The sequence below is a fragment of the Thermobia domestica genome, chromosome 15, assembly GCF_964235325.1.
Source record: "Thermobia domestica chromosome 15, izTheDome1.hap1.1, whole genome shotgun sequence".
Lineage (NCBI taxonomy): Eukaryota > Metazoa > Arthropoda > Insecta > Zygentoma > Lepismatidae > Thermobia > Thermobia domestica.
Window position 1 is genome coordinate 110,323,074 of NC_137468.1, and position 23,805 is coordinate 110,346,878.

General features: G+C 36.0%; 1 protein-coding gene across 2 annotated transcripts; it reads right to left on the reverse strand.

The window, feature by feature from the left end:
• Window positions 1-871: 871 nt before the first annotated feature.
• On the reverse strand, window positions 872-21,178 carry LOC145671198 (uncharacterized). 2 transcript variants are annotated; one of them, XM_081740052.1, is made up of 7 exons: window positions 20,937-21,178; window positions 17,362-17,492; window positions 13,691-13,942; window positions 11,476-11,878; window positions 6,601-6,785; window positions 3,135-3,300; window positions 872-1,506 (listed from the first exon to the last, which is right to left on the reverse strand). In XM_081740052.1, the coding sequence occupies exons 1-7, from the start codon at window positions 20,995-20,997 to the stop codon at window positions 1,022-1,024; spliced, it is 1,683 nt and encodes a 560-aa protein (XP_081596178.1). In that variant the 5' UTR covers window positions 20,998-21,178; the 3' UTR covers window positions 872-1,021. The 2 variants fall into 2 exon arrangements, with proteins under 2 accessions (XP_081596178.1, XP_081596177.1); XM_081740051.1 differs by having other exon boundaries at window positions 17,347-17,492.
• Between the last annotated feature and the right edge of the window lie 2,627 nt (window positions 21,179-23,805).

The following is a 23,805-nucleotide window of genomic DNA, read 5'->3' on the forward strand; positions in this document are numbered from 1 at the left end:
ATGACTCCCAGCATTTTGAGAAACAATATTTTGCCAGATCTTTCCTTGGATGATGTTTTCTACACTATTACCAATATTATTCAAATAATGGAGGTGTTCAAACATATCCTTTACTATATCGTTCACTGACATGAACTTTTCCAGCACAGCCCGGATTGGAATGATTTGCATGGTGCAAGGAACTGGCACTAACGTCCCACCAATATGTGAACCTCTTGAATCCATCCGTTGACCAATAGTGACTTCTACCGGAGGTATGTATGTTCCATTATTTTCAAAAAACTTCATTCGTTTATATTCAGATTTGACTACTGATAAACTGTCAGCATAGTCAGATAAAACTTTATTTACGCCATCCTCTACATTGGGTGAATTATGGTCTCTACGAATTACTTCATGCAAATTGGACTGCAACATGTTTTTTGAAATAACCAAAAATTTATCAAGTTGTTCTATCACAAACTGCACCGTGTTACGCGGTATAGTCGGATTAGCATACAGTGAAGATACAAAAGATGCTACATGGTGTTGAAGTTCACTCTCGGCACAAGTAGTAACTCGGTCCACCGACTTTTCAACTGAACTGCAAGCGGTGTCACTTTGAAACTGATTTGGGTTCGAAGAGGAACACACAGAATGAGAGGTGGAAGCCTCGGCTGAATGCATTCTATTCAAATGTTTTCTAAGAGCAGCTATCGTTGTAAAATGTCGACAGCATGTCTCTTCACCACAGTGAAATTCACTGGAAGTAGCTAATTTCGGGCATGCATTTCGAATGTGTTTTATCAGCATGGAAACTGTTGCAAATGTCAGTGAACAACCGTAGCACCTGTACATGTTGCCTTGTATGAATGAAACATGAAATATTTTCCTCTAAATGATCTATCGCAATGTATAACAAATAGATATACATATAATATGTAACATATAAAACCTTTCTAAATATTACTTAACACACTAAACGATCATAATGGAAAAGAAATAATAGGACATATGAAAAAAAAAAACTTCACTCGAGGAATTAACTTAAAACCCCGATATCAGCAAGTAAGTTTTTTACGGACTGATTCGGCCGATCATGAGGCGTTACAATTTGGTAGAGTGCTCTCTGCACAACTAACCATACGTGATTCGCTTCATAGCTGTAACTAGCTCCTGTTGCTTGGAAAATCTTGAACGTAATGTCCACGGCCTCTAGTAATGTTCCTACCTTGTAGTATATACTGTTTACGCAGCAAAATGCACACACTGGTGATACTGGTGATTCTCCAACTACGATGACTTGCGGTTGAAATGTCCTTCCCAACTGCTCTAACTTTTTCTTTCTTGCTAGTATAGCTGGCTGTACTTGTGATTCTGCAAACACGTGAAGAATAAACGCTTCTTTTATTTCACTTCTTGAAGGTTTCCACAGCGGCTTCCCATGACACTTTCTAGCCGGAGGAACAGTAAGCACATATGGTAAGAGAAGAAGTGCTACTGAGTAGCTGGTGCCAGGATCATCTTCTGAAAATAATAATAATAAAAAAAATCTATAGCTTCTCCATTGTATTAACTGTTTGAAAATCACGTATAAAAGGAACAGTTGATACATTTGAAATACATCATAACACGTCAGTGTATCATTCTTAGAAATGTTTCAAAAAGCGGTGGGAATATCCTAATAAATGTCACACGCTGCAAAATATGATCAAATAAGCAATATGGGTGTGTAATAGGAGTGGGGAAAAGTTCTAAGGACAAAACATTATGCTTGAGATTGTGCAGAGCGTAGAGAAAATGATGTAAACAGCAGTATTAAGGTAGCATTTTTTGAAATGGGTGCTGTCGGTCACATGTTGCGATTTTTTCCTTTTGTGTGTATGTGCGTGTGTTTATTTATCACCTGGCCTCAGTTGATTCGTACTTTCTTGGTATTTTGTTGGTGAGTGAACATGTGTGACCTCTCCGACTCACAAAGATGGCAGGTTGTTAGTGCCCACCTAGCTACCTAATCTCTTGGAATTCCCTTGGTCCCATTGTTGCTGTATATGAAATTGATTAGCAGGTGTATGCAAGTATACCTAGTGGTCCAGACATCGTTTTCTACACGAGATGACATTTTTCACGACGACATGGCGCCGTGTTACACACCTAGAAATGTGAAAGCGTAGTTCCCAACTTCACGTGCCACACTAGGGACCACAGTGGGTTAGTGGTACAGCGCTCATTTCTTGCCCATAGGGTTCCTACTCTATTCTTATTAAATAATTTTAATTTATAAACAAATTTGTAACGAAAATCGACGGATTTTACTCCTCAGATCTGATGGGGCAGTCCACGTTGTAAAAAAGCGGAGAAAGAGAGATTTAAAAAACAAACTCATATATTAAAATAAATTGAAATTTTTGAGTTTTACGTCCCACGGGTATGCCAGCTAGGCTCAAGGAGACAGTGATGATGAGGAATGAATGAAATGGTGGGATGAAAAAAGTGGGAGGAAACGGGAGAACCCCGAGGAAACCCACGCACACGATGTTTGTCCACCACAAAGTTCACTTGGCGGGAGCAGGGTTTGAACCCGGGACCTCATGCAGCAGAGGTGAACGCTCTACCACTGAGCCACCGCGGCCCCTCATATATCATATTAGTCATATATGAAAGATATATGAATTACTATAATTTAGAACTGTTAATTTTTTCACTCTCCCCTAGTAAATTATTAGCGGACGGAAATTTCCTTCCAAATTTTTTATGTGGAGGTGTTTCTGCCAATCTTCTCAGGATTTCTCACCGTGGTCCAAGCTATGAGCCCAGTTGGGCAGAGCTAATAAACTTCAGTTGTTTGGACTGAAGTAAGCAATTTCGATATCATTCTGGTGCACCTTACAACAGGGTGTCTATTGGAGTTGACTCAGTGCCACATACAACTACATACTACGATATTAATTAAAAGAATGCAAAAACACCAGTGGGTGAAAATCGAAAGAAAAAAGTGTTTGTTTTCTGGATGTTATCCCTTCTAGAATGCCTGTCGTAATTCACGTATGGTATGTTGCTGTTAGTTCCCATGCTTTCAATTAAAGACATAAGGGGTATATATATGTTCAACATTGCACATTCAAATTTGTTTCAGAATTTTTGCTCGGTCTTACCTTTAATCAAATGTATGTACGACTCAATTTCCCTCTTGAACTGATCATCTCTCGACGCCCTACTCTTCCCAACTGCTAGTTGAATAATGTTGCTATGAAGCTGGGCAATACCTGAGAAGAGGCAATTATCCTTTCCAGGATACAAGAAACCGAAATCTTGAAGCAACTAAAATAAAGGAAGGAAAGAACATTATGCAAAACATACGAATATAATATTAAGAATCAGACTTAAAAATACAAAATTAAAAAAAAAAAGTAAACATTACATATATATGCGCAGTGAGACAGTTGCAATATACAAACTCTACTTAAATGTCTAATGTCGTGGTCAAAATGAATGTACAGATGATTATGCAGTTACTTCCACCAGTGTGGGGAAAATGCCCTCATTTATGCTGCATGTATGTACTGATTTAGCAAGTATGATATATAGTCACGTTTACCCTAATTTGATCCCACATTCCTTGAAGAAGAAAAACCTAGGACTACAACTAAATTGTGGTGATTCAACTATTCAAAAGTAATCGAACTTGAGTACGTTTCTCCTCTAAGTGAATTGATTCAAATCACTTTTACACACTATTTTCAATATTTTTACAGTAGTAAGGGAATGTCTCTCTAATAGGAATGAAAACAAGAGCAAACTTCGCATTTGTAAAGAGATTTCCATTACGTTTTTAAAGAAGACCAGTAACAGCACAAAAAACTCACGAATATTTCGGTCACTGTTTTTACATTATTTCTTATTTACTGATACAAAGAAGTTGTGTAACCTTTCCCAGGAATATACTCGTATAAGCCCGGATGTTCCTAATTTAGCAAAGACCGACTTAAACCACAATCAACATACTGTCTATACTAATATACGTACAAACGTACATTTAGGATCTTATGCATAATTATTTTGCAGGCTACTTACGGGCTACGTTCGGGACACTTGATAATTTGCGTTGAAGAGTTCTAACGCAGGGTTAAATAAGCCCGCAACCTTCCCGGAAGTGAGTAGATGACTGGGGGTGCTTCAACGCGTCATTTGCTAGCCCACAGCAGTTTCTGTTGTATAAAATGCGTATGCTTCGTGCAAACCAAATATTTCAATATATTAATAAGTTTATCGAATTTGTTATGCTTATTAAGCGATAATGAATTACATATTTTGTGGTAAGCAATTTAAAAATATATCCCGATTCTTGAAATAAGATTGCAAGATATTTTGCTTCTGCTAGTACAAATATTGAACACAATATCAAAGAATGGACTAATAAATTCTACCTGAAGTAAAATAAGCTAGTGATACTTGGTGTTGGAACATTGGTTAGATTATATTTTAGATTAGCTTGAGAATAACGGGGACCAATGGTAATTTCAGGGGTCGGCCGGGAGGAGTTTCTTCTCGAGAGCCATGAAATTCCCTCGGAACCATATATCCTATTACGCTCAATGTGGATTTCCAGTATTACTAATACATTTCATCTCCAGTATAAGAAAGTTTCACACCACCAGGAAAAAAAAAAAAGTTTGGAATCATCACTGATGGGAAAAATTGAATCTGCAATTATACATATTTCATCGTGAAAATGTTATTTTAATGTCTGTTACATCCTTTTCCCTGTTAGCGTTTGTCTACATTTCCCAGTTAGGACAGGTAAAAGTTGAGGGGCGCTATCATCCATTTTTTTCACTCATGATCATCGAACGTCTTCTGCATTCTTAGTTTCTAATATGTCCACCAGCTGCGTACATTTATAATATGCTTGTAACTTATGTTATAAACAATAAGTGAGAAAACCACGCACGAATCTGTGCTAAGTGGCCAACAAAAGCTACGTTTGCATTCATTCCGATTCCAAGAACGGCACAATTTAAGGGACCGCGCGTGATTTTGTCCGCGGAAGTTAGGCACGTTAGCTATGGTGGTGTGTGCATAAAGAAAGACAAGTATGGAAAACAGTATGGAATATCCTTCTGTTTTGCACTGCAATTGCTCAAAATACATTCGTTACTCATATAAGTAATCTGTAATTATAAAAACAGTTTAAAAGTATGGTTCATAATTATGTAACTATAATGAAAGACTAGCTTGTAGTGACCACGTACTGCAGATTGGTGCATATTTTTCGTACTTATTCGCTTACACGTATATCCACCATCACAAATTCGCCTGTTCCCTGTGGATGCACCTCGACTATAGCCCTCCAGCTTCACCTTGGCATAAACCGTCATAGATGCAAAAATAACATGCATTAAGCACCTTGCAAAGTTTGGTGCATGGCTTTTAGACTTGTGGCTTTCACTATATATATTATAAAATTGTATGCAACTTGATAACACTAGGCACAAGTAGATAATAAGTTTCACGCTCTTTGCATGACATTTTGTTAGCAAAAGCCGTATTTATAAACATACATTTTATGCCCTCCTAAGGTTAACCTTTACTGGAAAATTGTTTAGAGAATATATTCTCGAAAATACTATAAGCTGATTTTGTCAAGAAGGCACAATATGTATAATTTATTTCTAGTGGGATCTCTATTGTAAAGCTACAGCTTCACAGGTTTGCTAGTTATTTTTTTCTGATAGTTAACAGACTTTACCTGAAAATTAAAAAAGAGCCTTATTCCTAATATACACCATTTATTTTTCCGCTACGATTTTATATTTCAAAAACAAAGTTCCGAACATTTATTTAAGTTTTTATATATATATATATATATAATATATACGTTATCTATGCAGTTGGTGCTTGCAATGTTAATGCTTTTTTTTTTTTTAAACAAAAGTTTAGCTTCGCCCGAGGTGTGGCTAGACCAACAAGCCTTCAGTGTTAACTGTACCTGATTGATCATTTTGGAAGCTTTCTGCATTGCACAATTAAGAAGGTTGAGGTATCCCACAGTTTGTCTAGGGGACCCCTACATGGTAGACTATGCATATGACCCTTAAGTTGATTTAGGTTTACGGAGCTGATGTAAATTTTCAAAAACTGCAGCACAAACGAAAATGCAGGTTGGTAGAAACCATCTTCTTTAAAGATACGCCTTGGGTTTAACCCGGTTCTTTTAAAATATATTTCTTCATTTAGATTACATATAGGTAGGAAAAAAATGATCTACCTTAACGTTCTTATGTAACAGCGAGGTTATAAAGGGCGGAATCTACTGCTTACAGTAACATACGAACTGCTACTCAGTTTGCACCGTAGATAAATTTCGTGACCCTACCGCGAATCGGTCATGGGACCCCTTAAGTACAGGGTTGAAAGTAGATACAATTAACCGAGATAGATTGAGTTATACGCAAAAGTTACAATGAAGTTCACACGATTTGTAGCATGGCATTTATCTTTTTTTTTTTTAACCAATTAGTTCTTTTCTTTTAACGAAAACAATTGGTTTAAATCAACCAACAATGGTAAAATGCCTCTTTCTTACAAGTTAATAAGATTGTCAATTATAGCTTTACATACCAGTCTAAATCCTTCTGGTTGCTGCAATGCTGGAAATCGTGTGAGATAATCATTAATGGTACACTCACTATCTTCTATATCTTGCATTCGTTTCTTAACGGTTTCATTCCAGTGTAGTTCGACCAGTGTCCACGGCTGAACGTTGGTCTCCAACCATCGCAGTTTTTCCAGTATAACCTCGTCAACTGAAAATAAAGACAGATGTACATATAATCTGTGTACACTACAAACCAACATACAAGCAGCTAGAAAGATGTTAACGACCACTACGAATTGACGCTCAAACTTTTATGTCGATATATTACTATGTTTGGGAAAATGGAGGGGGTGATATTAAAATAAGGAGATAGGTAGAACGAAAAAGAGTAAGGATTCGAATGAAATTCAGGCGTACTTAGTTAATTAAGAGTAAACGAAAACTGCGAGTCGTTTTTTTTTTTTTTTTTTTTTTTTAAATCTTTGCAACTGTTTTAAACGCCAACCCATATTCCAAAATATCGCTAGCATAAGTTTTAGGGTATGAAGAAGCAGAAATGGACATTGTTAGTTCCCCATGCTAACAAAAACAAGCGTTTAAACATTCGCTGAATATCCAAACTACTTCATAAACTCTGAAAGAATACCGCCAACAAACATCGGGCGGATTGAAATGTCCCGATATGACCGCTGGAATTGCTGTGTCCTAGCATGGAAAACAAAGAGAAAACGCCCTCGGCGCCACCTTTAGGTTCCCTGCGCCCTAGTCGTTGTAATCTGCTAGATACGCCCATGTCGGTTACGGCCGATTACATCGGAGGAGTAGTTTGTCTGCTTAATTTTGAAATATTCTAAAAACAAAATAAAATTCGTGGTAGTTTTAAATGTCCGTAGAAGACAGAAAAATAGTAAGGAACTGACTCCAATCCAAACAATTAACAAAAATAAATAAATAGATAAATTCAAAATTGAGGCCTATTCCGGAAGAAGGGCACATAGGCCTATGCCCTTTTTCCGGAAATCATTTAAAACGAACCGCCATGTTATACTGTAGGTGCTGTGAAAATTTCATCTCGATATCATTATTTTTGGCCGCCTGGCAATATTGTTTTTGTAAGCCTTTGCACCACAGTTTTGGCGCACAGCTTACATTCAGGCTCTAGCAGCGGTTATTACTGTGCTCCTTGCTATATTATTAACCTAGAAATGTGGCAGTAATTTAAAATGGATACTGAAAGTAAACCTGTGTATAAGACGCGTGTAGTTTATAGTAACATGAATTTGAAACGTGAAGAATCAAAGAAGCATATCTAAGAAGTGATAGAGAGTCACCTGCAGTTATTTCCAAGTGATTACAGTCATTATTGTGGACATAAATCAAAACTGAAATATTTTGAAAACTCACAGCTTAACAATACGGCATTGTACACAATGTTTCAAGGATACTATAAGGATAAAACCGATGAAGCATTGACACTATCGTATGTGAAGTACTTTAAAATGTTTAAGCAGCCGTTTAGATATGGATTTTTGAAATCTAAAACTGACAAGTGTGACTTTTGTGCTGAATGTGACGAAAAACAGATTAGCTATCCTAGTGACTCATGTAAAGTTCATTATCAAGTTCACAAAAGGAAAGATGATAGACGCAAAACTTTGAAGGACGAGTTTATTTCCAAATCACAGGCAACTAATAGTGAAGGTAAACTAAGTCCATCTCCTTTAGTGTTGGAGTTTGACTGGGGTCAGAACTATCGATGCCATGGTTAAAAGCCATCATTACCTTTCGACAGAATCCATCTCCTTTTGAACTGACAACGGATAAAAATTTTATTAAGGATTTTGAGACAGCTCTTGCTCCTTCCTTTCGTTCCAACCCAACACCAAAAACTCCAACGTATACCACTATGCAGTATGTACGGTAATGATGAAGTACACTCTATCAGGCGTTCTGCTGTATTCTAACACGTACATGCCAACATGTATCCCATTTTATTATCTTTCAAAAAGTACCCTTTCGTTGGAGTGAGCGAACATAAACAGAAAGATGTTCGGCCCTTAATGAAGTTTTTGTCAGCTGAAGACAGCGACCTGATTCAATGCATATTCAATGAGCACGAACAGGACTAAATCCATAACACATTTATTACCATGTGTAATAGCTTATGTGATTTATTTTAGAATAAAGTAATTAATGTGATGCATTAATAGTATGCTGTTTCTTCAACCAACCAGGATTTTCGAAAAAAAGGGCACATAACATTTTATACAAATACGTTTATAAATATGTAAAATAGTATATATTTTTCATTTAATACAGCCTATTTATTAGTCAAATAGGTCTTCCTTATTAAAAAACCTGTTATAGGTATTTGCAAGCGTATGTTATTGTTATATACTCTGATAAAATCTTTAAGGCTCTTTTTCTCCATTCACGGAAACGGTCTATGTGCCCTTCTTCGGGAATAGGCCTCAATTCCGACATTCTGAAAAAAAAAACTGCCAAAATCCCAAAATGAGCTCACAAAGACATGTTCACCACAGATATGCGCCGCGTTTCTAGAACGTAAGAGGAAATATATGTAAAGGGAGAGGCGTGTTATCTTATAGTAGTGGGAAGTCAATAATAAAAGTTTGAACATCGTCTCTATTGATTTTCTCCTTGCACTTAACAGATTCCGAAAGTGCGGAAACGAAATCGCAGAAAACAACAAATATTGCATCCTCCCAAATCAACACATACACAGACACACACTCATACATACAACACGTTGTCTACTACACACCAAGACACACACAACGCAAGTCACCCACTTGAAATAATTGTTGGACTTAAGGGGTAAAAGATTTCCTTGCCGTTCGGCAGTAAGAAATACTTAAGTGTAAGTTATATCTTTCATGAAACAGTTTTAGTTGAAATACTATCCGCATCAGTGAAATGCTATCATTCAGTTGTGCATGAAGAACGTAGTAGAGTATAAAAAAAAAAAAAAAAAATCCATGTACATGCAGGTATATACTGATGAGAAATTACTTTAACACTACATCTGAATAATAAGCAGTTGTTCCCATTACTAACGTTCACTAATGCTGTTGGTTTCTATCTAAAGACTACCTTTCCTTCACTGCCACTTGTAACAAAAATGAACCAAATAACTTTTCGCTCTCAACACGTACCGATTTGTTCAATTTCGTCAGCAGCAAATACAGTTATCGCAAGACGTCGAAATCTCACACGCACTCATCATTACACATGTACTTACATTAACCGTAGCCTATACTGAAATAAAATAACATGGGGCTATTTATCATTGGTGTTGAGTCACGACATTTTAATGTCTAAAAACTCTTACTCGTCGATAAATTATTTGTATTTATATTTATTTATTATCATTATAGTACGTTATAGCCACAACACAGTCAAACACAATTTAACTTTATTCATTTTTACACATGTGGATCCCCTTGCAAAAAATTTCCGCCACGAAAACTGCACTGTTATTTTTCTAAAATAAATATGTAAGTGAGTAAATGTTAGCCAGGTAAATGACATGGTTAGCATTTACAACACGAAAACACACACTCACTTTTCTGCAATCTCGAAATCACTGGATTTGCTAGCACTCCTTTCTTAAATTTAGTAACGCATTTATACCTTTTCTACACTCACTTCCCTTTTACTAACACACTCCCAACACGTTAAGATTAAATCCCTACACCAAATCAACAATAGCATAATACACGAAAATGAAAAACTTCGTAGCTCGAAGTAACCAAAGACCTTTATATATATATATATATATATATATATATATATATATATATATATATATATATATATATATATATATATATATAAAGCGTATAACAACTGCATATCATCAGCTATTTATCATGCTCTCCGCATAAGTTTGATGAAAATGGTTCTATTAAAGACAAAACAATAACATTGAGCGAAGGCTAACAGATGGCACCCGTGTCGGAACAGTAGACAACGATCATACATACCTTGTACCCAACAATAAATTTTGCACTTGCACACTTATATTATAGTTTCACTAAATGGATGCCACGGGCTACATTGAATTTACATAATTATTAAAAACACTCGCGGCATAAATATTTCAATCTCTAAGTTGCACACATTAAAAGAAATGAGGTTAAAAAAAAAAGCTCTAATAAATACGACATATCATTGACCTGACCTTGACCTTGTGGTGGACAAACCGTGCGCGTGGGCTTTCTCGTAGTTTTCCAGTTTTCTCCCACTTTCTTCATTCCATCATTTCATTCATTTCTCATTATCACAGCCTCCGTTAGCCTCGTTGCATAATCGTGGGACGTTAAACTAATTATTTAATTTCATTTCATTTCAAAACCAAATGAAAGAATAAAAAGAAGAACTAGTTTGTTACACAACAATTTCCAGTACAATTTCATTATTTCAAGTATTAATACAAATTTCCAGTAGATTTCTAGTGTTTCAAACACTTCTAGTATCAGTAAACACCCTGATCAGCATAAATTATTTACTTCAAATGAAACGTCAAATTTCCAGAACATATTAGCATTGAAACGTATATTTAATAATCCAAACTAGCTGAACCTACATTCTAATATGAGAATGAACTTGCTTGTCAATTCCTTACTATATCTATTCATGTCCCTTTGCACATATCTGTCCGATGCAAGTGAAGGACAGATGACTCGCAAAAGGAATGAACTGCTATAGATACTGAATTTTAGTATTTACAATTATAACATTGTCGCTAGAGCCTACTTTCCATTCTATTTCGTTTCTGATAACACGAATAATCGACATTACAACGAAAAAAGTCAAAATTAAAAAGTAAAAGAGAGTATAAAAAGCAAGAGAGTAAATAACTATATATTACTTACCTACGTCATTTTCGCATACTGTGCTCGATGTACAGGGAAGTAAAGATGGACTCGAACGATCCTTTGGGCACTTGACTTCTGTTTCTCTCAATTTTCTACGACGAGTTACGTAGGCTTCATATAATAATCCGCTCGCATTCCTCTTTTTTTGGTGCTGTGTCGCTGGCAATGAAGGAGTAAAATATAACGACGGGCTCTCCTTGGGAAAGATTATGGAAATCTGAGAAGCTAGTTCGGCAAACTCTGCACTCACAATTTTCTTCTCTGGGTGAACAGTAAGTATGTGTAAGATAATAAGTCTTGTTAAAAGTCGTCTGTCAGCCAATTCAAGGAGACCTCCCTTTTTTTCACCTACTTTCAGAATACCTCTACCATCGATTGATCCTAGAAGAATACTTGACACCTATATGAAATAAAAGAAGTTACTGAATGTCAACGTAAGTAATAATAAGCATGAAAACGGCAGTTCAAGTAATATAAATTCCACTTGAAGCAACTGTTCTCCAAAAAGAAGCACTACGCATGTACGAAGAAGGTAATCGTGGTTCCGAAATGTTTAATACAAATAAATGGTCACGTCCTTCAGTTTTCGTATTTGTATTTCCATACCAACTTTCTAAATAAATAAGCTTTTAAGCATAATTAAGAAAATACTAGTGTAAGAATAGTTTATTGAAGTTTAGACCTACCGCTATTAAAGAATAATATACATTGTGTGTGTGTGTGTGTGTGTGTGTGTGTGTGTTCTGCTATAATGCATTTGCACAATATGAGAGAAAGATCCGAGTAAGGGATACAAAGTACATCAACTGGAAACCAACTTCCATATTGTCGAACTGCTTGACAGGAAAACTCAACGAGATGCAATTAAACTATCTTCCTACTACTAACATATCAGCTCTTTTCAAAAGAAACGTTCCATCAAATGGATCCATCTATTTGTCGATCTGTGCTTTTGGTGAAGGAACACGGGATTCTCACATAGCCTCTCAAATAATGTTCATGAAAATGTATTATAATGTTTGAGGATTGCTTGACTTGGTTAGAGAGGACGCTACTCTTAACCCTACGTGTGTCACGTAACACCGTAAAACGAGGGAGGGTTAGAAATCTCTGAACTATTTTATGGATCATGAACAAATTTTACAAAATGGTAGAGACAAAAGTTAGAACACTCTATTCAAACCGGAAGTGAAGTTAGCCATTTTCAGTTTACCATTGATCACCACAAAGCAAAAACTATAAAAGATAGCGAGCAACTGGTTTCTGCAATCAATCAAGCATTTCAAAAACATATTTCACCTTATGTAGAGTCGTTTAGACGTATGATTAGCGTCATTCTAAAGATCTGACTACTGCTGGAAACAAATGTTAGTCGAACTCTTTAGTATGGCAGTAATCACGCGTCAGAACGACTCTGCATAAGGGCCATTACCTCCATCCTCAATATTCAACTACAACTGAAAATGGTTCAAATCCAATACAACTCCCGGTTTCAATGTTAACTGATCAAATATCATACCATAAAAACTAAACTCCTTTACGTGGTGTACCACTTGCTATTTCCTATTCTCACAATATACTTTAACATTAGGGAAATGCTATTAAAATATTTCCCGAATTACAATTATAATGTTATGGTACTACAGATATAAATTTATTTTATTGTTCCAAGCTACAGAGTAAGCATTTTGTCTTATTTTACTTTTCAAAAGTCATTATTGGTTAGTCTGAATCAAATAATCTTGTTTTTGCGTTGGTTTTTCCATGTAGTATAGTGACAGTTTATACCAAGGGAGGGTACTTTGTGTCTACGACGAAACCTTTTGCATAAACTGTGGGTTATTTTTCTGGAAAATAAAATATTGAGATACAAAATAAACTTTTTATTACTTTTGACACAAAATCTGAGTTATGACATGATACTAAAGAAACATCATTATGTGTTTTTCTTAACAGTTGAGATTTTGAAACCCAACTTGGCACATATAGGGTTAATCTCGACTTTAAAAAGAGTGGTTCCCGTTAAAGAATCCATGTAGCGATGATTCAAGGAACTTTTAATATTTATACAGCAGAAGAAACTGATCAGATATGTAGTTCTATATAGAGCGCAATAAAAAAATGCATAAATATGAAAAAGGGCCAGTGAAACGTAGCGTACATTTTTGTATCTTTGAGTGCTGAACTCAGTATAATCTCAAGCTCAACTTACGTAATTTTTGTCGAAGAGGTTGTTACTAATGGATGTACAACAATCCAAAGGCCCATGGGTTTTTAGCAAAGCAGTGCGTCCTTTTTCATCTCCATTTCTTGATTCTTTCGTTTCATATGTAAGTGACACCTCATTCGACTCAGGTGAACTAATTTCGATTGATTCACGTGAAGTTGCTTCTTCTTCTGTTGCTGTCGCAAGTAGTTCAGCAATGTCTGCATCACTATTGCTCTCGAAAATATATGAAGACTTCTTGAAAAGAAATAATAAAAGATTAATCAAAGAGGAAACTACAGACTGACTTGAGAAAATTACAGCACTGAGGCAATGTTTCTTAATTTCAAATAATCACCTGATAAGAAATACATATTTCTTTTGCTTATCATTTTATCATTGTGCTTCATAGATATGTAAGTCGAATTCATAAGTATAAAGGGTTTGCAAAAATCGTGTTCTTTAACCCGTTTCTGCATGATTTTTTTTTCTTTTAGCGAAAAAAAATAATCAGTATTGGAAATCCTCATATGGGAACTTGAAAAATGAATTAAAACTTGAATTTGAGATTTTGCACTTAATTCCGAAGAGAAATAAGTAAGTGCCATATATGATACACTTACAACTCACAAAGAACAGGCCAGATGACACCAAAATCTCTTCTTCATACACGTCAATATCTCACGCAGCAAACAAAACAGTCATTTGATGCCTTTGATAAATCACAGAAAATCTAGTGAAAAAAGGGTATATGCCATATATGGCACGGCATGCGGTAAGGGGTTAATGAAGTAATGTATACAAGATACGAGTTTTGCTTGCTGTTTCTTCGTTGTTTTTCTCTCTCAGTTTTTAATTTCATTAAATTCAACCTTATTTTTACTTTTATTAGTAATTTTCTCATTTAGGCTAACAAGATGCCCAATGTAAATTGTATTCAAATTAAAAGTCCTCCGAAGAGATTTTCAGTATTTGTATTTTCTAATTATTGTTGTGGAATGTACAGTGGAGTTGTAAATCGGAAATAATGGTCCAAGATAGTTACTACACTACCCAGCACAAGTACAGTATGAAATCAAGACAATACTGGATGTTAAAATCGACAATACTACTTGAATAATTTGTTTACGTACAAATTCAGGAAGAGGGTATTATGCCTTCATGTTCTTCTTAATGAATGTAGGTTTATTCACTGTATCTCCCCCGCTTATTAAATATTGATAGTGAAACGCTCATTAACTTCTTTGAACAAATTGAATCGTCATTTGGAATAAGAAAATAAGTCTACAACTTAATTTTCTTCAGGAATTTATTTTAAAAAAATATCTGCGTAGCATCCTTCTAATGTGTTTAATAAAACTAAGGACACGAGAATGCCTAGCGAATCTTTGCATACGTTTTAAGGGGAAATAAAAAATCAATATGTCGCTGAGAAGACAACTTTACAAGTGTGTTTCTTGTTACTTCACGAAATGAAAACTTTTTAAGTTTTACGTCCCACTCTTATGCCGGTTACGCTAAAGGAGACAGTGATGATGAGAAATGAATGAAATGGTGGAATAAAGAAAGTGGGAGGCAACGGGAGAACCCTGAGAAAATCCACGAGCGCGGTGTTTGTCCACCACAAAGTATACAAGGCGCGAGCTGGGATCGAAACAGAGACCCCAAGCACCGGAGGTGAACGCTCTACCACTGAGCCCCCTTGTTACTTCATGATGTAATAAGGTGAATATTAATACATACTTTTAAATTATACTGATTAAAGCACCCAAATGTTGGATAATTAACACTACGTTTCAAGGACCTTTTGTCACCTTCTTCACTTTTTTTCTTCTTTCTTAATTACGTTCCTTGTAGAACTGTATATCTGATCACTTGCTTCCACTGTAGAAATAATTTAAAAGTTTCTTGAATAATCACCGAACATCATTATTTATTAACACGAAGATACGTCGTTTTCGTTAAACAATTTTTATAGCAGTGATTCAAGGGAGTTCTAAATTAATTTACTTCTGTAGTGAAATGAATAATCACATATACAATTCTGTGCTTTATAAAAATGATGAAGATGAGGTCACTGAAACGTACTGTCAATTTTTATAGATATTCGTGCTTTAATCAGCATAATTTTAAGTAGACGTGTTTCTTTTTTTTTTTTTTTTTTTTTTTTGTGCATAGCATTTGTACATCTTTCCCCAATACCTCAGTATTTTCTTTGTCGATTATATGATCTGCTTATGTATGGTGTTTCAAACATAGTAACAAATTACTAAACACATTGTAATTTCCACAACAATCACGAAATACAAATGCTAAAAATATCTTTGAAGAAAATATACGTTGGACAAATTGTAGTTGCACGAAAAGTACTTTTGGACTGAGTGGCCAATGGACAAAATCGTTGTTTACGGTGAAATAAAAAAAAATACATTAAAAGTTTAATTATTTTACGTAAATTCTACCTACTAAATCTTATGTCTCTATCTTTAAGGGATCGCGAGATAGAACACCTTATTATAATAATTGAAATCCCCATGCCTGTCTCGTTTCCGCTTGTAATTGAAACATGACACAATAAAGCAACAGTGGCCCCGTGTGGCGTAGTCGCAAACGCTCTCTCCTTTAGTGTGAACGGTCGCGGGTACGATTCCCGGTGAGGCCACTAAGTCGAAAAAGTGTAAAAGGCTTTTTCAGGCCAACCATCCTGAATGGAGTTTTCCTCACTCTTACCAGGCAAATGCCGGGATAGTACCTACCATACAGGTCCTTGCTTCCCCAATCTTTTCTTCCTTCCCTTTCCCCGGATAGTGTGCTCGCCAAGGGATATCATTCCTTATACGTGACGAGCTAAATGGCCGTAGATGCCGAAAGCCCAGAAATATAATTCCTAATACTAAAACGAAGAAACAGTGCCAACTTATTTTTATATATAAAGTCTAAATAGAAAATTCCATGTCACTTAAATAAACCTGAGATAGAGTATCCTATTTTCATAATTGATATCTCCTCTCCTCTTTTGTTCCCATATCTAAATAAAAACTAGAAAAAACCTAAAACACAGGTCAAATTATTTTAAAAGAGAAGTCCAAAAACAAAATTTTAAGTCTTATTCTCACGGGAATCGGTGACATAGATAATAATAAAATTACTGAAATGAAGTGCTGAGTTTAACGTTCCATGTTTATGCACCAAAGTTAAGGGAGACCGTGGTGGAGAAATGAAATAAATGTTGGAACAAGAAAGTGGGAGGAATTGGAAAAAGCTCGAGAAAACCCACGCACGCAGTGTTTGTCCACCACAAAACTCACTTCACGGCAGCTGGGATCGAACCAGGGACGCCACGAAATAAAGGTAAACTAACTATCACTGAGCCACCGCCGCCCTCATATTAAAATGATTGTTACCTGTATTTCAACTCCTTCGCCGTCGAATTTCCAAAATTCCTTCCTCGTAAGTTTAAGACATTATACGTGGAAAATGCATATATTCATACGCTGGATTCCCTGACTCTTTTAGATAAGTCAGAAGCCGTGCAATCAAGGAGATGTTGCAATTCAAAAAATAATTTTCATTTCCAGGAAATATTACACCAAATGATTTGTAACAATAAACGACCAACAAAGACGTAATAACAATACACATCATAATAAAATAAATCTTACAATACTGGAAGGTACCTCGTCATTCATAGAAGACAACCACTCGTTCCATTTTGCTCTGAATATCGCTCTTAATCCAACTTTTGGAATTAATTGTTGAAGATCAGAATCTGTTAGCACTTTTAATGCTTCCACATCGACATCATTTTCTATAAAAGAGCATGCAAATATGAAATGAATATTCGTTCTTCATATATATTGCAGTAATGTGATATGAACAGACTAAAAAATATGATACCGGACACTCGATGCAATTCAAGATCTTCAGCTTACAAACTAACCTACTGCTTCAAATTCTCCTGTAAGTTTACGAAATTCTAACTACTTCCGGTCCACAAAGGGAGGTTACTAACTTTAAGAATTAGTACATAATGTAATATTTTCCTTTAAGATTATAGCGAAGAAATGATAATCCTCACCGATACCGACTTCCCTCATGAGCCACCACTGCAACTGAGTATAACTCCTAGTTCACTGAATAGTGGATAAGGGAATCTTAATATTAAATCGACTGCAGATTACTACCTCTTATAGCAGTCTGGTGATATGAGGCATGTGTCTACAGCCAGGGTTGCCTTTTTCAACCGGCTTTTTTTTTTTTTTTTTTACGTTAGTTTAAAGCGGAGTAACCGTAACCTCTATTTTTTTCTTAATGAATAAAGATAATTTGAGGGTGCTGATTCAATTGAGCTCGGTCTCGACCTCGAGAAGTGACCGCAGCTCGGTCAAATTCGAGGTCGTATAGACCTACCAGTTCCACAAATGACTTACCAGTAGAACACGAATTATTTATAGTCTGCCCATTCAGCATTCCTCAGGCTTGATCTAAACCAAATGATGCAGCGCCCCTGAACATGGGACCGTGAGTTATGGAAATTAATATATGAGATTTTGATATTTTCAATTTAGTATAAATAGTAAAATATTCAGATTGATTTTGTAGGTGATTGTTCCCACGAAATTAAAACTACTTTACATTTGTAATATGAGGTAAAAATCGTAAACGTCTTAAAGGTTATCTGGTTTACATAGCTACAGTTAAGAGTAGATAACCGCCAGCGCCTGCATACTTTTGAAATGAAAGTCATCGAATGTGCGGAAAAAGAGCTAGTTTAACCTCGACCTCAAGTGGTACTGAGTTGTGGTCAGTTATCGAGGTCGAGACCGAACTCCACATTAACCTAAATTACTTTATTTACTTAGAAGGCATATGGAAAGAAATAATTTTGTTTGGTCTTAGCATTCTTATGCAACAGTGGGATGATGAAGAATAGAATCTACAGCTTCTGATCCACTATTCCGTTTGCATCTGAGCCACAGGGCTCTAGCTTTCTACTTCCAACAATCGGTTCAAGTTACTTAGCGACCCAAAGTTAAATTTTGCCCATTTTTATTATATGCGAATTACCCGAGTTGAGTTGATTTTAAGTTTAATGTCCTGTTAAGCAGCGAGGCTATATGAGACGTGGACCTACTTATTAACGTGGTATCCGAACCACATGAGCTCCCAGCGCGAATCGAATCCGAGGCCTTTACCTCCAAAGGTGCGTACACTAACTGCTTAGTAAAAAGGAGCTCCACGAATTCCTGTAGGTTCTAGAACGCTGCCCCCTCCCCCCATATAGGTTAGTAGTCAGGTCGGTTCCTTTCTGTACCAAAGCTCAATACCCAATTCACACAGTATTGCCAAGCGAGTGATAGCGAGGTAGTAGCCCAACAGGGCACATTGTTTTCTATATTTATTATAACTCAGTGAAGAGCGGGGTCAGTGTTCTAGACCTCTGCCGAATTACTGTACATGTTTGGCGAACTTCTGACACTATTTCACTTTATTCACCCATTCCCTCAAGATATCGCACTCTGTTGTGCAGACCTTTTTTGTCTGTTTTATAAATACAATTGATACTGTTTCATGAATACAAGAATGTTGCTGGCGTAGTGTTAGCGTAGCATATTTTCGAAGATTTATAGGTAAAATGGAATACTTTGTATAAAAGTACATATTTATAAGAAACAAATTTCTGCAGACGACAGAATTAAATACACAGCAATACAGCTGAATTGTAGGTTAACATGTCTAGGGTTACCAGTGTAAAATCATTACAAGTGCTTTACGGCGGATAAAATAAGTGAGTGTGTATGAAAGATGACCCTATTAAATGCTATTTTCAACCTGCGGTTTGTTTCTGCACAATGTACAGAACTGTATTTTATGTTAATAAGTGGAACGTTACTAACATGAACCCATGACAAGTGCTACTGAAACTCATACCATTGCCAAAACTCAACTTTTTAATTTTTACTGCATTTGCTTATGCGTATACCTACCATCGCTGTCGCGCCTGCTCCCTTCGGATACACACCCGCCCATGTCCACCAGCTTCGCCCTGTCCTGAATCGGTTAGATTGCATTAGTACTTTCTAGTGGCCACCTAGTACAGGTTGGTTTGAGTTTTTGGTAACACGTTGCCAGAAATTAGGAGGGGGAGTGGGAAATTAGATAAAAACAGGATGATTTGCAGGACACGTTAGTTGATATTGCTGTTTCGATGTTCAGTTACTCAAGAATATATCCTACACAATTTTCTGATGGCAGTACTGTAAAGATAAGTAGAAGTAACTTATGTGGAAAAAGAAAGGGCCTATGTTTAGCAGAAGGGGTCCAGCTCTTTCCTCTAAAAAATGTTATAATTTTGGTAATTTCTGTTCACATTAGGCTAGAATAGGGTAGGTTAGGTTAGTCTACGTAAGGTTCGATTAGTTTGTTAGGTTAGTTTATGTTATAATAGTGTATGGGTCCAGCATAATTTTCCAAAAAATGATAGAATTTCGCTTATTGCTACTAATATTAGGTTAGTGTAGGTTAGCTTAGGTTACTTTAGGTTAGATTTGGTTACATTCCGTTACGTCTAAGTACTTGCATCATTCATTTCTCCTGTAAATTTTGTGCTTTTTACGTGCTTCTGGACCCCTTGTACTAAACATATTGCAAAGAAAGTAAACTATTAGTAACAAAGATAGAAAACAAAGTACCCTGCGGGGTTCTAACCCATCTCCACTCGCTGACGCTCGTCCGGCAATACTGTGTGAATTAAATATTGGTAACCTAACCTAATTTAACGTATCGAATCATAAAATGACCAAATGTGAGAACATCGCAAAAAGGTAGGTGAAAAAGCTGGCTTCCTATCGCGAAACAAAGGTCGACTTTTTTGCAATATAGTGTTTATGCCATACATTCGGAAGCCGTATTTATACGCAAATCATAAAAGAAATGTAATTTTTCAATAATTACTTCTGGTGGCCTTCTTAAATTTTATATATGCTAAGTGACAAATTTTCATGTCGCCCGCCGCTGATGTTCTAGGGGACAATAAGGAAATTAGCGGAACGATTTTACTTTTTCAACAATAATATCGAGTGGTGCGCTAAAAGTGAAAACTGTTTTACACTGAATGTCACATGCTAGATTGACTGTAATAGTATAGGCTATTTCTACTCATTGGTATCTTTTAGTCAGTATTCTTTATAACAAAACGTACGTTTGTACAGTACCAAGCGAAAACAATAAAGCTGATGTAGATAAAACATACCTGCAAATATGGGAATAAGGTGGTCGAAGTTCCACTTACGTAGAATTTCGTCAACAGCCATATTTAACTTTCACAATGTTACTAATTTTGCCAGTGTTCAATCTTCTTTTATAAAATTACTCAAGGTAAAATTAACGAGACGAAAACTGTTTGTTACACGTCCGCCATTTGCATTTTTCCTGTAGAAGGAAAATCTGGAGCATTATGGGACATGCCTGTGACTGTGAAATGTCTTGACAAAACTAGACTCTTGTTCTTATGTACACACATTACTTTCTGTATCCTGCACGTCCGGACGGGGAACGTACATGATTTACGTCTATTGGCGGCCGTACAGATTGGTCGTGGCTAAGCAACAAACCAATACGTACCTAGGTGCAGAAAATCATTTGTGTGATACAGAATCCTTCTAAAATTCGTCAATCCAGATATTCTAGACTAAAATTCAGCAATTTTTCTCTCAGTGTGGTTACCTTATTTTAACAATTGCGGCTCCATCCTCTTTTATTTTTGCCTTTTTTCCACTGTAGAGTAAATATCAAAGAATGCTTAAACATGTCCTCAATTATTTGAAATGCAAAATCTAATTGCCAAATTCCATGTCTTATAACTTATTTACTCATACATGTTTACCATATTTATATTGTCTTCAAGAAAAAAAAAACTTAAATATTGATATAAAATTCGCTCCAATTTTCAATTAAGCCTACAAGGCATAAATAAATGGTGTTAGAAACTTAACACATTAATCATATATTCTTCATGTTAGTGCGTTTCATAACTAACAACTTTTTTTTTTCTTATTCTTATTACAGATTTACAAAAAAAAAAAAAAATAGATTTCATGCCAGAAAACAATCGTAGTTTACAATTTACAATAGATTAGAATGGAAAATGTATAATTATTACGTTATGTATTTTTGATAAATATTTAATTAGAAAATTTTAATTTTATTATAGAGTTCATCATTCCAAATCTGCATGTGTACTAGCAAATTGCACGCCAAAATATAAATAATCTTTGAAAAGATGATGAAATCGATAAAATAAATAAATACATATATTTTAATCCCGCTAGACCCTAGCTATAGGAGCTAAATACAGTTCTGATTGGTTGGAGTTATCCGTTTCTCGCCAAGTAGCATATATGCAGGGTGCCTCAAAAGTCCCTTGACATTGAGTAACTGTTATTATCAGAGTTACAGCAAAATGTAAGAGGGGAAACCGTTTCCAAATATGATGTTTTCAATCTAAAGTGAAGGATTTTTTTTTTTTAATCGGACGAGCCGTTTGGGCTGTACACTCTTTATGCGCCCAATGTTAAATGAAAATACGATGCTACCATTTACATGGATCCATAACATAAAGTGAATGGGGGCATGTTTGAAATGGGACTGGCCATCGACACGTTAGAGTAAAAGACAGTAACTTCATTCACTTATCTTGTGGGTCCAGGTAAATGGCAACGTTGTATTTTCATTTTACTTTGGGTTCATAAAGAGTGTACAGTCCAAACAGGTAGTCCGATTTTAAAGATTCCTTCAGTTTAAATTGAAAACATATTTGGAAACGGTTTCTCTCTTACATTTTGTAGTAACTCTGATAATAACAGAGTTACCCTATGTCGGGGAACTTTGGAGACACGTTGTATAGCACAAATCAAACGCAAGATGCTGTCGGTCCTCATAGCAGAGCGTGCTAGCGAGAGGGCTAGAAATGAAAATCGCTTATCGCGTGGATTCAAAGCCGGCCCAAGAAAAGTTTTTTTTTTAACTTTTGTTTAAAATTTCATAACACTTTTATCATTAAAATAAGTTGAAAATAATACTCATTTGTCATTGTACGTAATACATAATGCATAAATTGTGCTTTACCACCATTTACCTAGAGATTTCTGAGGAGAGTAAGAAGTGGAGCCCTTGCGAAGCTAGAGGTTGTAGGGAATAGTGCGGAATTAGGGAGAAAGGAGGTTCCGAAGGCACCAGGAGGTGGAAATGTAGGCATACGCTTCCTTGCCTTCCTTGGGATGTAGTTAAATTTACATTCAAGTTACACGGTGTAATTTACACCATCCGATCGTGACGTAATATCACGTGGTAATTAGTCCACTTTGCTCACATAACTTCATTGACAAAAAAAGTGATTTACTTACGTTATGAAATATATCTGAGCGAACGTCAGCGAGCGAAGGAACTTAGAAGCACCTCAGGGCTAGTTTTATTCCACCTTTGGCCCCATGATTTCACGTAACATTACGTAACACTCAGGTGTGCAACTTCGATTAGGGTATTTTGTGTAATATGGGCAGTAAAAGTAAAATGTTAAAATTTCTCATAAATACAGTATAACCTCGTTAACACCAACTCGCTTAAGCCGAACACTCGGTTAGGACGAACAAAATTTCGGTCCCGGTATCGCTGCACGTTATCTTATAGGAAGTTTTATCGGTTAACACGAATTTCGGTTAGCACGAATTACGAACTAATTTTTAGTCCCTTGAGTCAGTAAAGGTTTTGATTTAACACGAACTTTCAATCCTTTGTTTTTTTCTTTTTTTAGATCATTTTTCTTATTTCAGATTTCACTCCAAATCAGTTTTTGTCATACAGTATTTATACAGACGAAAATTGCCTTGTAAATAAGAGAAAAACCAGAAACAGGTATCTTTCCTCTCTTATGAGGTGTTGATTCTGTCCTCCGTCAAGCGCTGAACATGCAGGTGCTTGGCAGACGAGCTGGCGACAGCTCGAGACAAAACATCTTCTCTCCCCTGTAACTCCAAACTGGTGACAGCAATCATAAATACCTTTCCGTTACTAGTGGTACTCACCCTGCTAGCGGAGTTATCAATTTTACCACCTGACCTTGA